The 17,856-nt window shown below is 39.9% G+C and overlaps 2 protein-coding genes across 5 annotated transcripts in view; one reads left to right on the top strand and one right to left on the bottom strand.

The window, feature by feature from the left end:
* Nucleotides 1–10,160: 10,160 nt before the first annotated feature.
* On the top strand, nucleotides 10,161–17,731 carry LOC109857556. 4 transcript variants are annotated; one of them, XM_020433987.1, is made up of 7 exons: nucleotides 10,161–10,385; nucleotides 11,698–12,006; nucleotides 12,461–12,736; nucleotides 12,984–13,219; nucleotides 13,645–13,911; nucleotides 14,029–14,284; nucleotides 14,627–17,731. In XM_020433987.1, the coding sequence occupies exons 1-7, from the start codon at nucleotides 10,250–10,252 to the stop codon at nucleotides 14,800–14,802; spliced, it is 1,656 nt and encodes a 551-aa protein (XP_020289576.1). In that variant the 5' UTR covers nucleotides 10,161–10,249; the 3' UTR covers nucleotides 14,803–17,731. The 4 variants fall into 4 exon arrangements, with proteins under 4 accessions (XP_020289576.1, XP_020289575.1, XP_020289574.1 ...); XM_020433986.1 differs by having other exon boundaries at nucleotides 12,461–12,748; XM_020433985.1 differs by having other exon boundaries at nucleotides 12,461–12,778.
* Nucleotides 17,732–17,762: 31 nt separating this feature from the next.
* Nucleotides 17,763–17,856, bottom strand: part of LOC109857559 — a 3,678-nt gene continuing 3,584 nt past the window's right edge. The window contains exon 4 of the mRNA XM_020433992.1: nucleotides 17,763–17,842. The gene's annotated coding sequence lies outside the window, so the exon portion shown is untranslated. The remainder of the gene's footprint in view (nucleotides 17,843–17,856) is intronic.

Genomic DNA, 17,856 nt, shown 5'->3' with positions numbered 1-17,856 from the left:
GGCTGCGCGTATCTGCACGCGGAATCTCGAAAAGAATGTCAAACGGGACGAATATGGTTTTGCCGCCATACCTCGCTCCCTCGTTTAGATAGACGTGACTATTCTTTAAACGCGGAAGTCGCGATACGCGATAAGACTGTCCGCTCTAAGGAAGATTAACGAGTCAGCTTCTGGGCCTCCCTTCCCTTCCCCGCCTCGTCCGTTTTATCGCTGTTTTCGATCGCGAGATTAGTTAACGCTAACGTTTACGCTCCGTTTAGCAACAATAGAACGCTGTGTAACGCGGTTATGTAAATTCATTGATGCGAAATTTCCGTGAAAATCGCTGATAGACGCTTCTCGCAAAAATATATATATATATATATATATATACACATCGCGTAATTAACGCAGCGCGTATGTCAGAAATTACATCCCCTGTACACGAGTATTCGATTGTAAGACACTAACGATGTGGTCGCGCTTGCGTCTTGTGTGTACGTACGATTTCTTACGCAAAATTCGAATCGAAAGAACAAAACGCTAATTTTACACGAGAAAATCGAGAAAATGTCGATCTCTCTCTGTGTCGATATATAAGACACATGGTTTTAAATTTGCGTCGGCGCGCGTTGCTAAAACGTAAACAATTACATAACAATTAATATAATTATCCAATTAAAATGCGTTTACTTCGCTTAAGAATATCTCAACACCCGTAAACACAATAATTCACTATTTCACAAATCACGCGAGTAATTATAGATTTCCGCTTGCTCGTATGATATTATTATTATTATTATTATTTCCCGACGCGATGTGATACCTAATAATTCGACTATGATATTCGAGCATCTCTTTCTCCGTCATTAATATATCCGCCAGATTGATATGCACGTGCAACTAAAACGTGTATAATTCGCATCTCGCAGATATATTCCGCCGCGATTTAATTCCCGACGTTTATTAACGCGTGTGCGGATCCTCTTCCTTCGCGTCGTTCATTTGAATCGCGTATTATATGAACAACACGTGCGGTGAGAGTACAGGTACCGTCATATCGTGGTCGCAAACAGCGCGCACAACCTCGTCCGATCAAGATCCGACTGTACTACTGATCGACTCCCTCGACGGCGAAACGTCAGGATATATATTTTTTTTATGAAAGATATATTTCTCTTCATTGAGAGATATTTTTTATTTCTTTGCCACAAAATAAAGTTTTACGAACTTCTCTTCTTTTACCATCTGACCTTTTTTTTGTATTATTAAAAAAAAAAATGTAATAAGTGAAATATCATAAAAATAAAATATAAAAAAATACTAATATAAAATAAATAATACAATTTTTTACTAATTCAAAACAGATATGTAAATAAAGTAATATCAAAACGTTTTCACTGTCATTACGTATAATTACTGTCATCGGATTTAATTGATACGCCTATCGGTGGATTGTTTCCTTATATATTCAATTTCATCTTATTGTTCTATATATATTCATTGCTTCTGTATTAAAGATCAAGTTGTCATATTGTTCTATATGTATATATTCATTGCTTTTGTATTAAAGATCAAGTTGTCAAATACAATAACATGTAATAAGATCAACTTGTCGCACAATATGACCGAAACTAAACTTTATCGTTGCCGAGTTATCATCTTTGTAATTTGCGGAACGTACACATAACGCTGTAACAACCTCATCTATCTGGTTGATTTACCTCGAAAGGGTGATCAAAACCGCGTTTTCACAGAGAGCTCGCATCAGTGGTCGCGGGTGGCGATCGGAGTAGTATGTAAAACGGTAGTGTAACGAGCTCGTGTGTAAGTTGAGCATATACTATGAGCATATATATGTAGAACCACGAGAGGGAGAGAGAAAATGTTACGAGAACAAACATCGGCGGGCGCGAGAGAGGCTCTGAGAAGGTACGAGAACGGAACGGTCAATCACGCGCGGGACAACACAATTGCGGAGAACGAAAATGACCAAGATGAAGTCCGGCACTTCAATCCGCGTGTTTCATTCCGATTTGCGTGCTCTCTCTCTCTCTCTCTCTTGCACGCTGGAATTTCGGTTGAGCGATAACGCAATCTCGGTCGACGACGAGATGCAACGACGCGAGGAGCGTGTGTGTTGCGTCGGGATTTCTAAACAACGCGTGACGACGCTGTCGCAATTAATTCTTAAACTAGACACACGTGTGTGGAATTGCGTGTTCACGTAGAATTTAAACATTTATCTCGTTTTCAAGAAATCACCTCTGCTTAACACGTAGTACGAGGTAAACAAGTCCTGATGACTGATCATGTGTTCAATGGCCGGATATTAATTGAAAAAATAATTAATAAGATGTAAATATTATATCACTGATGTTACAATATTAAATCAAAACAAAATGTTTTATAAATGCTTTTTGTTATAAATTATTTCTCTAGTAAATATCTGAACACGGTACATCTGTCCGGCCATTGGAACATTTACTTATCTGACAACTTAGAAAAATTCTTTTGTACAAAACTTGAGACTTGTGTTTTACTTCGTATTTTTTTGATAAAACGCACGTAGATAAAGCGTATTGCAGCGATTTGCAATGATGAAACGTTGCGTTTGGACGCGAATGTGAACAACGTGTGTCCGTATCAATGTAAATTATCTATGAGTTCGGCTCGCGAGGGTCTTCTTCGCGTTGAAGGGAATTGGAGCTATCTCTACAAAGCGTTACACGTCGAATTCGCGGTACAATTTAGTATTTGAAAACGCGAACTATATAGCGTTTCAAAGCGCGGTCACCGTGTCGGGAACCTTCAATTGAGAGAGCCTGAGAGAGAGACTTGAGTTTCGCACGGCAAGTCTCTCCCAACTCGATATTCTCTGTCCTGAAGAGACGAGTAGCTTGACGACAGGACCGAATGACACAGTATATACACGTATATACATACCAACATACAATAAGCGAAAGTTAGCGCGCGCGAGGACCACTTCAGATACGACCGATGCAGGGCGCAGTCCGGGAGCCCTCAACGTCCAATTTCGCGAACCGCGTTCGAAAACTTTTGCTAACACCGTCTGACATTTCGTGTATATTATTCCGTCTAGACAACAAACGTTTTGTACATAGCAAAGTTGGTCTCCAACAGGAAATTGGATTTTTCCGAAGAGAAAAGTCCTAATAAATCCCTTCTCTTTCTCTCTCTCTCTCTCTCTCTTTTGGTTTGTAAAATAAATATGTGGTATTTACGGCAAAAGAGTTTAATCGAATTCCTGTTTAATTTTACAGGATATTGCACAAAAAGTGAATTAATTAAATTACTTACAACGTGTATCGAGCGATCTATTCTGTGCGAAAATCAATTTGTTTTTTTTTACATTTTTTTTTTATTCTATTTGAAATTCTTTCAGAAAAAAACGTTTTAATTAATATATATTTTTTGAGGTTTTAAACTCTACAACGCACGTAATGAAATAGTCAATATCAAGTTATAAAATATTCTGGAATTATAAGACTGTGTCGATTTATTATAAAACAGGTCACTTGCTTCAAAAGAAATTATATATATATATATACATTGCTAGTTTTTTTTTTTTTCTTGAGCTTTCGAGTCGAAAGAATTTCAACCGACTCTTTCTTTCTTTCTCTCTCTAACTCACTCACTGTCTCCATTGTAAGTAGGATAAACGAACTAGTTATCACACAGGATAAATTGTTTCTTTGTCGGGCTATCAACCAAATTGCTTTACCGTCGCTGTTTGTCACCGCGCATCTACCGTAACGTGGGCTTTCATATGTATTCGCGCGGGCGAGGAGAGTTAGAGAGACAGAGAGAGAGAGAGCGCGAGAATATTAAACTTGACAGTAAAACTCGTTGCGCGTTCTTACTTTGCTTCACATTCGATCCCGACATGTTTACTTGCCGTCGTACACTTGTCGGCGGTTCTTACAGGCGATAGTGAATCTGAAACCGGGGAACGGATACGGTAATCGAATGTATTTTTCTTTTTTTTTTTTTTTTTTTTTACTTCAACATTTTGCAATTCTCGCTGACATACTTTTGATGGAAAAAGAAACAACAAGCGCCCACGCACGCGAGTTTTGAATCGTTAAATAGTTTAAAATATATACGAACTCTGTGTATCCGCCCGCTCTCTGTTATCCCTATGGAATGAGTCGCAGTTTTCATTCCCGTCGATGTATAAAGTTCCAAAGTAGCAGTAGGGGAAACTTTAATGGAATTCAGCACTGTGCGCGCGCGTGTCTTTGCTTTTACCCCGATAAACTGAAAAAATGTTCGCCAACTCCCCCCGGAATTCCGCCACACAAGTCACATCAAGTAAAAGTAATTAAAAGATCCTCGACATATTTCTCCCGGACGCAATAATAAGTTTTTTTTTTTTTTTTTTTACATATTTACGAAACACGAAAATCAAATTTCCCTCTCGATGTCGGTAATATTTTATGTATATACTACGCGCAATCGTACACTGTGTGTGTGTGTTTATTGCCTTCAAAGAGTGACGTAAAACGTAAATATTTAAGCACGTTGTTTAGGCAAAACAAGCTTTACTTGACTCTAAAATTGTGTCTATTTTTTGTTCGTTTTCTTCTCAAAGACGTGTTTATATTTTCAGAAAATTCTTACGGAACACTAAAATTACACATCGGAGAGAGAATAATAATAAATTTCTATGTGAAAAGAGTGTTACTCACGTTGCGACATCGGTGACGACGATGTGACGTGTCGTACACAGGTGGAGTACTCCTCTCTTCTTCTCAGATTTTCCACGGGAACATTCCACGGGATTGTCGCGCGAGTCGTTGTTCTTCATAAAACGCTTCGATTTTCCTCGAGCCCGGCGGATAGCATAGTTCCTCCTCCTCCTCTTCCTCTTCCTCCTCCTCTTCTCGAATCCGCTCGCAATGAGATGGACGTTCGTGAAAGATGTCCCTTGTCTCGTTATCAACAAGGGCGTTATCAGAGCGCGCGCGAGGATGGCGCATTTAAGTATCGCAGTGAAAAAAACGACTCGTGGAATTAAATCGCGCCTCGAGACGAATCCGACGCTCCATCCCGTCGGAAGATCGCCCGAGACTGTTCATATCGTCGATTTGTGAAAAGCGACTTCGACCCGTTCCATATCTCGCGACAACAGAATTCGATCGAGTTTACGATTGCGATATTACTCGAAAGAGTATTATCGAAGAGCGAATTATTTTCTTTCGTGCTCGTCTTCTTCTCTCAAAACGAATCCGCGATTATGGGATTAAATGTTTTTTTACCTTTCGAATTGTGTATCCCTTCCTCCTCTTCTTGGTTCTGTTGTTCGTTGGGATCCCTCTCGCGAAAGAGCGGCGGATATATATTTTACGTAAACGAAAAAAAAAAAAGATGGTCTTCTTCGACGCTCTTGTGTTTCGTGATGATTATACGATAAACGATGATGTTACGTGCGACGTAGCGCTTGCGGAAAATTTCGCATTTGTTGAAAACCGTCGAGATCCGCTCGCGATTTTACTCGCCATGTATATATATATACAACGGAAAACTTTCGCCTTCGGTTTGTTATTTTGCAGGTTAATTTTTGTGCGCAAGTAAAAGTGTCTAATTTCCATCTGAAACTTTTAATTCCAGCTGCACGGCTGCCCGACACCGTTTCATTCTCGCTGAGTTTTCTTCTTCTCCCTGATTTTTTTATTCGTTTGATTTTTAAAAACTCACGTTACTTCGCGGAAGTTCTCATTAAGCTCGAAATTGCCTCCCGATTTCGCACATTGCTTTCTCTCTCTCTGGTTCTTCTCTTCTTGCAATTTCCCTTATTATATTTTTGTTTCTATTTTCCTTTCGATAGAATATTAACGTGCGCAATTCGAAGCTCGTGCGAGTCGATGCGGCCACTCGATACTACTGGCTTCGATCAGCATCCGCTCCTCCTCCCCTTTGGGTTGGATTTTGAATTCAATCGACGACAAGATCGATCTCGATTATCGGTTTCCCTCCTTGCGAAGTGTTCTCGATACACGCTCTTAATGCTCGCTGTGCGCGTTCCCCTTAATGCTCTTAACGCGCGCAGTCACGGAAGTGCGTATACCCGGGAGCGTCGTATATGTGCCCGATTATCTTCTCAAAGCGCGCGCCGAGTTACCTCGCTATATGATCACAAGATCGCGAGATTACGGCCGGATCAAAAAAGCGTCTTTCTTCACACGAGCGATCGCGTCTTCTTCTAATCCTTTTTTTTTTTTTCCGAGATACTTGATCCGACGATTTCGCGATTCGCTCTTTGAGCGCGAGATCAATCCCTGCCTACTCGGAAATATTCACTGGAAAATCTCGCGATCGATTAGTTTTCGAAGAATCGATCGGTCGCGGATCGGAGCGAGTTAATAAAAATGACGGTGACACTCTTGCGACAAACACACGCGCGCGCTGTGTGTTTCAAAGGTCCTTCTCGAGGACCGGCTTCAAGGAACAATGAACTTTCGATTCTTCGAAACACACACGAGAGAGCGTACTCCGTTTTCGCGGTGACTTCGTGTCAGGGTTCATCGACCGGTTCGATCGGGTTCTCTTTCTCCTCTATCTCTCTCTCTCTCTCTCTCTTTCTTTCCGACGCCGGGATATAATACGCGAACATATACGATATACCTTACCACACGAATGCCGCGCTCCGACTGAACGCGGTCTGAAGTTGACTGACGACGACAACGACGCCGCGCGCACTACTGCTGCTCCTAACTTCACGCCGATTTCCGTAGTCACGTGACGCGCGACTGCCCTGCTGACGCCGCGCCGGGGGGAGGGCCTGCCTTCTCTCACCTGTCGTCCATCCCAGAAAGCAGCCTTCGACACAATCAATATATATTGTCGATATTTCATATATCGCCGACTTTACACACTTTTCTCAACAAATACAACGCGCGCATCGTGCGATTTCCAAAACTCGCTTTCGCGATTTAGAGAACGAAGCTTTTCCCGCGATCTCAAGTTTTTTTTATTAACGCAGCTTTTAGTACCAAAGTTTTTTGTTTGGGAGATACTGTGTAATTATAAATATTAAAGGAGAAAGACAGAGAAAACGCGAGAGAAAGGGAGAGAAATAAGCTTGTGACGCAAAACGGTTTACATATACACGGAAAAAAAAAAAAAACTGTTTCTTTTGAAACAGGAGATTTGCTTCTCTCGCGAATTAAAATCTTTAACGTTTATTAATAAAAACGAACTTTGCGCGTCACGCAAAAGCAGCTTTTCGCAAGGGAGTAAAAATTGCAATCGGAATATTTGTTTTTTTTTTATTCACGAGCACAGTGTTTTTCTTCTCATACATCATTTTCTCCGGTCCTATATATATAACGTTCTATAATCCTTCGCGATAAGGTTGTTTTCGGTGTTACTAAAACTTTTATCAAACTCGCGATACATCTTCGCGAGAAACTTGGTTGCTCATCGCACTCGCGTATTAACGCGCGTATTACTTGTGGGTGGAGTTTCCAAATCCGCAGATAAGGAATTGCGCGCGTACGAGGGTTGAGAGAAGGGTAATAAGATAATAGATAATATCTCGGATTTATTACAATGACGTGGTGTGTAACGTATAGCTGATAATTATACTACGAGGCACGGAGAGCTGTCAGTTTTATAAAAAAAACTTTCACGCGAGTTTATTCTGTACGTTTTTTTTTTTTTTGCCGCCATCGTTCCCCCAGTTGCTCCTCCCCAACAATCCTCCTCTCTTCGCCATCAGACGCGAAAAAAAAAAAAAAACAAAAAACAAATTGACTCTCGGACAAACTTTTGTTTTTCAATCCCGGAGCAGAGATTGTAAGACGTTTTGATCGACAAAACAGAATATATAAAAACAAAGAACAAAATTGATACTCGAAATTTTGATGTACGTGATCGGGTTTCGCTAACGAGATCGTACTGTACAATATAGAATTGATTAAGTCCGGCTTTCATTCCAAAGCGGATGCAATATAATCCCGTTGGCATGTAGAACACATTCCGGTGTAATTTGATGTCGTGCCCAAGCACCATAATCCTTCTGTGCGATAGAATAGCTATTAATTATTTTCATTAGCAATAATACAAGCGCGCCCGCTCGCTTAATCCGCGCGCAAGAAAAGTTTCGGATCCGACGAATAAGAATGCGGATAGAGATATTAAATCGGATTGAAGAATAATTTTTTTAGCGAGTTTATAGAGAGAGAAAAACAAGCGGAAGCGTTCGATAATTGTTGTCACCCCTCAATTTTCTTGTCTTCGCTTCTTCTGGAAAAGTTTTTTTTTTTTTTCAACAATCTTGAAAGAAATGTAATTTTAAATTTAATTCTTGAACATTATATCCGCCGACATGATTTCTTTAACGCGAATCTTTTTACGTGTCAAATCGGACATTGCGGCGGAGAATTAAAAGATACGAGTTTACACGCGATATCCTCGCGAAGCGAAACGTTTCTCTTGCGTGCAAATCCTGTCCTTTTACATTTTCGAGTTGAATAATTGAACACACACACACACAGACACACACAGTCACGACTATTTCGAGCCAGATGCAATTCCCAGCCAGAACGGACATTTCCCTAACGAGTTTTTGTTTTTTTTTAAACTCATACCACAAGTTTAGATAAGGGCTATTTAGACAAGTTCGGGTTTGCATTTGCATCAATCATTTGTAAAATAACACGTACGTACGTAGCGTCGCTTGTTATGTTTCGATATGGTAGCCCCGGACGGCCTTTGTATGTATGTGGAAAATAAGATAACGAGAATCATCATAAAGCACATCGCACTCCCAATGATGGCGAATACAAACCGTGTTCAAAGTTTTAGATATGAAATTCTAGTTTCACGTAGATGCACGAATATATCAGTTTACAAGTAAATTGAGGACAACGTATGTACATAGTTACGTTAACAACATATATTTATATATTAATGTGAATGTATAAAACTTTTGTTGATATATTAATCAAATAAAAATGTAAATCCCAATCTTTACCGAGCAATTATCACTGGTATTTGTTAAAAAAAAAAACAATTAGATACGTAAATATTAATCATAAGAATTCTCAATGTTTCAAGTAGTTTTCAAGATTATGTTTTTAAATATTAGTTTGTTGAACTTTGTATAAGCACTTCGTTGTATATTTTTTAATAAATGTCGGTGATGTTTGTTCGGTCGTTGAGACATTTACTTTATTTATATTATATGTAAAGAAAACTTAGAGAGAGAGAAAGAGGAAAAAATAATTTTGTAATAAAATTCAAGAGCTCTTATTTATCATTCATGTTGTAACTCTAGCGAAGGACCAGAGGTTGTCATTTCCTCAAATCATCAGAAGAAACCTGAAACCGGCGCGTCGGTTCGTTCACACCCTCTGAAGTCCGTCTCAAACAAAGAGAATTCATACCGCTATCGTATCAAGAGAGATGTAATTCTGAAAAGAGAAAAAAAAAACATACTCGAATATTACATCCGCGTTCGCGTGTTATTTTTCAGTAGAACACAAACCTCGAAGGTCTTCTTCTTCAAGTTTCGCTCGGATTAATTTATACGATCGTAGATCTCTCTCGCTTTCATTTTGCAGATTAACTTATTTGCGCGCGTTACACGCGAGGTAACGATGATTGATACTCGCTCGCGCGCCATGTCCATTAAAACGAAATTACACAGTGGCGTATCTCATCGTCCTACGTTCTGTCCTTGACATCGCGTACTCTCAATTTTCCGCGACGCGCAAATAATTAGAATTTTTGGATTTAATACGCGTAGCATGTGCACACACGTATGTACGAATACAAAAAAAACGATTATATCCTCTACTCTCTACAGAGAGCGCGACTTGTGCCGCCGCGCACAAGTCTAACGCTCATGCGCAGAATCGGGTATCGCACGTATCACTCGAAGGGCGCGCGTGGTCGCCTTTTAAACCCCGAGCGGTTTTTCCGCTCGGGGTTTTCGCTCTGTTTGTTCGATCTTTATTTATCGTTTTTTTTTTCGCGCGCGAGAATTAATCCAACACTCTTTCTCTTTTAAAAAATCAATTTCTTCGAAGCTACGCACGAAGCGCCGATAAGTGTACAAGAGAGATTACCACTTCTCCCTCCTACTCTACCCTGCGTTATCCGAACTAGATACGGTCTTGATAAGAGGTTGGCAGTTGTGTCCGCAACACGAAGAGGCGCTCGTCGTCCACAATGGGATGAAGTTAGCCATGTACTGGCTCGGCTTATCGCGCGGCGCAACATACGCGATTAAATGTGATTGATGTGCTTCGCGACCGTTGTTATATACTCGTTGTTGTCAATCTTAACGTCGCAGATCTTCCCGTGGAAGAAAACAAAACCTGGAACACATCCGGTGAATTTTTCCCGTGACGGGTTAGGAGGGCGGTTCCGATCAGGTTAGGGTGAGTCTGTCCAATTGGTGCGTCAATTCCGGCAAAGTTGATTAAGCGTCGTTTGATAGTGCATCTTATCGATTTTTTTTGTTTTTGTTTTTTTTTAGTAATATCGCAGTGCGATTACGCAGACGATTCGGTCAAGTAGCGTCGACGAAGGACGACAAATGATTAACGAGACGCGATACTGCGTCTTCTTTTCGATGACAGCGGGGCGTCGCGCTTTGTTTACGTTGCGCTTTTCTCGGTGAAAATCTGTTTTTTTTTTTTTTTTTTTTTAAATTTTCTTTTTGTTCGTCCCTCGTCGCTGAATTTTGTTAAAGTTAATGCGCGATAGATTTTGTTTGGTTTCAAAGGAACGAAATTCGCACGCACCGGAAGCGAGTTTGAATTTTATGCACGATGTTTGTTCTTAAAATAACTTTTTTTTTATTGGAATTCACTGAATCGCACGGATGCGCAACGATTATAACGTGCAAAGGGCGAGGTTCGCGAAAAGTTGTAGCTACAGCACGTACATTTTGCAATAAAAAAATTACTGCTCAGTGAAAACATTGCTGTTTTTTTTTTCTAATTTGTAATTTTTTTTAGTTCTATAACGTACAAATTGCCGCACGCGAAAAATATCCACGATACCATTCGTATAAAATTATTCGCACGTAATATTTTGAGGGAAATAATAAGTTCTTTTATCAAAAATATCGCGAATGTTATTTTTTTCCGACAAAAATATCGACGCGATACATATGTATGTTGTATATACATCTATTTTTCACGATTTTATCATGTATACCAAATTATTAGCAAGATTGAATTTTGTAATTACGTACAGTCGGTGTCTCTTTGAAAAGTTTCAATGAGTTTCTCCTCTTCATATTCCGACATTCGGATACCGAAAGTTTGTTTTCGGTGGTTTACATCCCCCCCCGTTTAATTTTCATCTCATATACACAGTCTGATATAACTGAAATTAACGGACTTAATATAAATGGTCCCCAATGGACCGAACACATTTATCAAAGAAATAGTTATTAGATGTGTAACATTATCAATGTTTAATGTTTTAAAATTAGTTTTTTATATTTTTCAATATCGGTGTTTCCCTAACTTCACACAACGTATAAATACTTGCTAATTATTTTGTTTTCTTAATTTGTGACCAATGATACGTGTCCGTTGTTGGGACATTATTCTATTTTACGCTTTTGGTGTGATTGCATAGGGTTTACATTTTAAATTTTCAAAAAACAAAGGTACGATCGTTCTTTCTGCGAGTTTGCGAAATAAAGATCCCAAGACGTTCCTCTTTCGACAGAAGGAAACAAAGAAGCCAAGCTGGCGAGCTTAACGAGCTGCGTGTCGACGATGATGGACGACGAGGAACAGGAAGAGCTTCGCTGCACCGGCAGCGACGTCGAGATCGAGGAATACACCGATACCGAGGAGTCGCCATATGTCGCTTATCAGGCCGGCGGCGATAAGCTGTTTGATACCGATCGCGAGAACTGGCAGAAGCTCCGTTTCCTGGTTACTCTCGTGTCCGTTGTGATATCAGTTACCGTCCTCGTTATCAGCTACCCGCTTTATCTCGAGAGCGTCAGCGCCGTCTCCAGTGCTTACACAGGTAGAGAGAAATCAAAGAGAGAGAGAGAGAGAGGAAGAGAAAAAGGCTTTGCTCAAAATAGTTCGCGTCACTAAATCAGCGCGTGCAATTTTGAAATTAATGTGTAACGCTGAATTGAGCGGCCGCGAACAGCTCGTCGACCTGAAGAGGTTTTTGTAACACCGGGATTTAGAGATTAGAGATCTCGATTGTCAATTTCGGAGATCGGCAATTATGGCAATTTATTTGTATATACCCGAAAACATGTTTCCCATACAAACGCGCCGAGTAGCTCGTTGTGTTATCCGCTCGTCGTTGTTAAATTTGCAATTGCATCGCGATCGTGTAAACAAAAGCGTCGTGTAAACATGCACAGGAGGTTTGTAAAATGGAACCGGGAACTATATTGTCGATCGAAACTATTTGATTTTTGCGTTTGAATTCGTAGCGATTTCGAGTGTCTGTATTCCCGCAGGACTCCTCTTCACCGCCCTGTTCTCCGCATGCATTCTGGGAGTGGTGTATTTTGTCGTGGACAAGGTGTCGCCGCCGCCTCCGCTGGTACCGAACAGCATGCGGGTCAGGATACCACGTTGCGGACTTATTAAAATAAGCACCGTCTACGCCCTCTCGGGAATTCTGGTCACCCTCTCCCTCGATCAAAAGAGGGTGCTGTGTCATTTGCAAGACCCGATCAAGGGCATCACCCTCGTCTTCTCCCTCGTTTACTACTTCTTCTTTTGTCGGAAAAGTGAGTGCCTCAGTGAGTTGAAATACGATCGGCTGAGTATTCGTACGTCCCTATTTTTTTACATATTTCTAGTTTGAAGATACTTTATTATATAAGATACTTATATCGTTTTTTTTTTTTTTATTACATGTGATTTTTTCAAGTAGATCTCCGTACAGAGAGATGTTGTTGTTGCATGCGTACTTGGAAGTAAGTGTGTGTCCGGGCGTTTTCTATCGATGTTTCTTCTTCTCACGAATTTTTTCAGTGATGAGCCTGCAGCGAATATTTTCGAGCACGACTATAATAGTAGGTCTTTTTATAAGTGTCGATTACGGTCTCTGCGACGAGTTCCGTTGCCGCGGAAGGGAGGTTTCTTCGCACGCAACAGCCGCTGTGAAGGGAACGTGGGGTGTCCGGGCGATTTGGACGTTCGTTTATGTCGGCGCTCTCGCCGCATTCGCTATGTTCTTCACCATGCTCGAACAGCACTACACCACCACGGTAATTCACCAGTAAATTCGCGTTTCATTAGTTTTCATTGAATATCCCGAACGAGAATCGACAGCTTTTATTCCGAATCGTTTAACGATTAAAATTTAATTTATTTAAACGTGAAATATAAAAGACGAGTTTTTATTTCATTATTTCTTTTTTTTTTATTATTTTTTCCCATTTTTACGCAAGAGGCATTTGATTAATCGATAATAATTCGATATTGCTTTTACAAAAAAGCTTGTAACTTCGATTAAAGACAATTCCGTGTTTTTGTTTTGTTTTTGCAGTTGTTTTTCTCGTTAGTATTTTCGTTCGCGCTTTGTTTGATGGATTAGGTTACCGGTTGACAGGTTTTCGTTTTTTTTTTCCCGAGAACAATTGGTTCCCAATAGAAACGAGTGACATATTTGTGTGTGATCGCTTGTTTCCAGCAACAAAACGTGTGTCAAATGCTGACGACGCAGCACAATTCGTTTCTATATACCGTGTCCCGTTTGGTGTCTTCCCGCGATATTCGTCGACGCGGTTCCGAGGAGGAGGGCGGTCGACTGTTGCACGTGACCGATCCGGATCCGACAATAAAACCGAAAAGCTATCCCAAGCCGCCGGTGATGCAGACGCTCTTTTACATACACGTCATAGCGTTCTTCGCCATTCTGACGCTCTGCTGGCTCGACACGTTGCCCGGCATCGGCAGAGTAAGTGACACACAAAGCGGCGCCGCTTCGCTTCTTTATAATTAAAGATTTAACATTCATAACACGACTTGAAGAATAGTCTTTTTTTTATATTTTTTTCTAACGGGCATCTTACAGGGTTTGTCGCCCGTGGAACTCTATCGTACCGTCGAACAGGGACTGATGTGTCACTTCAAAGGCGGTAATTTGTGCTCGAACGTGTCCAGTCACGGATGGATTTTTTTATTCGCTTACGTCGTCTTCGCCATCTCGATCCTCAATTTTCTGTCATTGTGCGAAAGCGCGGTGTTCAGCGTGGCCACCGCGACCGTGTCTCTTCCGTTGTCCGGCATCTGGTGGAGTATTTACAGGATGGACGTTGGCTTGCACGGAGGTGAGTAATGTAAAAAAACTTACATCGACGTATTGCTAGAACGTGTTACGATAAGAAGATCTCAATATTCGCAAGAGTCGCAATTGTGCGTCTTTTTTTCTCATTTGAAGAAATTGCATTCTTTTTATTTCAAACTCAATTTGTGTTGTCTTACTCTTCGAATCTTGTATTCCATCACGAACTCATTTATATTTATGAATCCTCCGGCATGTATAATCGTATGCAAATATATCAGGATTCACTGTAACGCTTGAAGATCAATTTTCGCGATTTCCATTAATTTTACCTCCGGGTGGAATACTCGAACTCGCGGGCAAGTTTTGAGAGAAACTTTGGAAACAGGTTCAATTTCCTGGTCCCCGGGAGTGACGGGCGAGCTGATCTGCGCCCTGCTTGGTCTACCTGTGGTACTGGTCGGTCTGGGTTTGCTCATTAGGTCGCACTTCAGGGACACCCAGCTTCCCTATCAGTCTATTCAGCCGCCCGACGTCCAACCGCACGAGATCTATCACAGATGAATCCCTCTGTAGCGTGACCTCGCGACGAAATTTGTTACGAGAGCGTCGACGATGCTCCACGGACGTGAATTCCGATCGTGAAGTCCGACGAGAACGACGACGCGTCATCGTTTCCGTCAAAGCGATCGGAAACGAGTTGGCATAACGAAGTTTTACCGAGCCGAAGAATAATAATAAATGTTATTGTTGTACACATTTGACAGATATATTTTGTCGAGATATATTTCCCAGAGATTTTACTTCGACGTTCTTTTTTTTTTCGATCGCGAGGTCATCAAGGAAAAGGAACCAACACACGTGAAATCACGGGATTCCTAATTCAGCTGTGCGTCTTGCAACAACACGTGCAAGATTTGTATTGTCTCTGTGGTTGGTATGTTGGTATATTGAACGCGATTTTTATGCGCGCGCGCGTGCGTTTGTAATAAGAAAGAGCGTCCAATAAACGTCGACACATTTTGCGTAAAGAAGAAGAAAAATGAGACACAGTGCGTGGGGAAGGAAGGAGAGAACGATCAATGTTTCCTATGTATTTGCCGAACGTGAACGTTCGCGTCCGTTGTCACATGCGCGCGACAAACGTTATAGCCGATTTATAATTTTATTTTGATAATAACGAGATGTTTTATATATTTTCGAAGATGACGTTCAAGTAACACAACGTGTTGAGAATCACGAGTATTAAAATAAAATAAAATAAAATAAAAAAACCGAATGCAGGTGAAGTCGCTTTCTTCAGCGATCCGCGCGCACGGGAGCCGAGGACAATTTTCGCTCTGATTCGATCTCCGAGAGAACCGGATTTTTCCGGAAAAATAATGTCCGAAAAATAGAAATTAGAAACACAAGATATATTTATATAAACGATTTTATTGTTCATGCGTCTTGTTACCGCTAATTAGTTGCAAGCGCAAACTGACGAAGCAAAAAAATTAATTGGAAGCTCGCGATATCTTCCGCGCGACTACTGTTTTACTTAACACTTTTTTTTTACCCACTTTCCGTGCGCGCAGATTAAATAGTAGTAGCGTACTTTGCCGCGAAGACAAAAAAAAACAAAAAAAAAAAAACTACGGAGAAAACAGTATTATAGCCGTTACACTGCATTTCCACGTTGATTAATGCCAAAGTAATAAACGAGTGACTGAGATACGTGGCGCACGCGTGCGCGTGCACGTATACATGTGTGATATCTTTTATGACGTTCCACTAAATAACGATAGACAGTTACCTCTATCAGCAATTTGAGCGCACAACTGTTTCGAACTAGTTGCGTTTCCTGGGCGCGGTTAACAATGTTTCCTCTAACGTGTAAAACTTGATTGTGCGCGCGCTCGCGCGCAAATGAAAACTTTCAAATGATGTTGACTACATGTTTATACGCTGTTAGCAAGTGTTCCCGTCGAGACAGCACGTTTACGTACTCGCTAATTAGTGCGCCAATTACGCAAATAAGGAAATAATTTTTTATAGATATATTTTTCGTACTTCACTATTTGTAAAAAGAAAAAAACAACAAATCGCACTTGAAGTTCCTTAATTAAATACTTATGCAACGCACAAATATGTTCCGTTCATTTTGCTTTTGTCGTTGTGAGACGACTGTCTTGTATTTATTTGTAGACAATATTGTTATTTTATTTATTATATGTTTTTATTTATTCCTCCTTCGCTATATATTAATATATATATTTTTTTTTATTGTAGTTAAGAGGTTTCTGCCGAATTTTTCGCGTGCGACGTGTATGTGCCAAATTATATTGTTCCGACTTTATTCTCCTCCTTCTCCCGATATAAAAAATAAATAAATAAATAAATAAATCACAAACTATAATCAAAAAAAGTCTTTCTCGCTGAAAGAAAAGAGAAAAATCAAAAGTTCAAAAGCGTGCAACTCAGAGTGATCTCAAAAAAAACAAAAAAAAACGCGAACGAAAAGGATTTATTCGTGCCAAAGTAAACTCACGAGTCTTTGAGCGACTCGGTTTAAGCTAATTCGTATTTTAAGTATTCGTGCGCTTATATAGTGTGGTCGTGTTACGATTTTAAAATATAATAATAATAATGATGATGATGATGATGATGATGATGATGATAATAATAATAAAAACATGATATAGTGATATAATACGTAAGTGTCATTAAATAAAAATTGCCGCGTGTAAGAGATGTCGCGGTGTAGTTTGATTGATATAGCGATTGTACTGAATTCAGGCTGTACGTTAATTAGACTGTAAGCCAGAGGAAAATATTGACTTTGTTGGAAAAGTGTGTCAAAAATATATACATACGTGTATGGTATTCTGTATATTGGAAAAGAATTATACGTCCACATTTTTTACAATAGCGGTAATAGCAGAGCGTTTTAAAAGAAAATTATTAACCGAATATAACGGCTGACTGAGTGCAACGATAATAATGTTATTACGCCACTCTCTTTCTTGTTGCAGTCAGTAAATTTCGCCGATAAAATCGAACTACCGTTGAATGTTGTAGCAATAGCCTTAGACATAGTGCGAATTTGAGACTATACTCTTGTGCTGTTTAATACAAAAATAATAATTAAACAAGAAAGAAAAATGCTTAAGCGCAGGAAAACCAAAAGAACTGGGAGATTGATTCTAAACTGTGAATTAATTTATTTCACGAGTATTGAGATTGTTGGTAATTAACGCATCTAGCTCTGATCTAGCTCTGATTTCTGTCGCAATAATTTTTCCAACGTGAGCTACGCAAAAATTCTCGTGTTTTCGGCTAATTTTTATATGCCTTTGAAAACAAAGGATATAAAAATCAAATTGTTTACAATAACAGAAATAAGGAATAGAAAGAAGTCGAACTTATTCGAACTGAAACGCAATTGAAAAGCAATGCGTAACCAAGTATGTATTTCTGAATCATTTTTATGGCGCTGTTACATATGTAGACACAACAAAAAAAAAAAAAAAAAAAATTGCAGATGTACTCAAATGTACTTTTTGTAAAGTTCACGAACACACATCGTTCTATCGAACTTCCTCGAACTCAAATAGGATTGCACCTTGCAATCTTATT

Source organism: Pseudomyrmex gracilis, unplaced genomic scaffold (assembly GCF_002006095.1).
Source record: "Pseudomyrmex gracilis isolate BER0280 unplaced genomic scaffold, ASM200609v1 scaffold_164, whole genome shotgun sequence".
In the NCBI taxonomy this organism is placed as follows: Eukaryota; Metazoa; Arthropoda; class Insecta; order Hymenoptera; family Formicidae; genus Pseudomyrmex; species Pseudomyrmex gracilis.
Note: the sequence above shows the minus strand (reverse complement) of the source record. Positions and strands in the feature narration are given on the sequence as shown.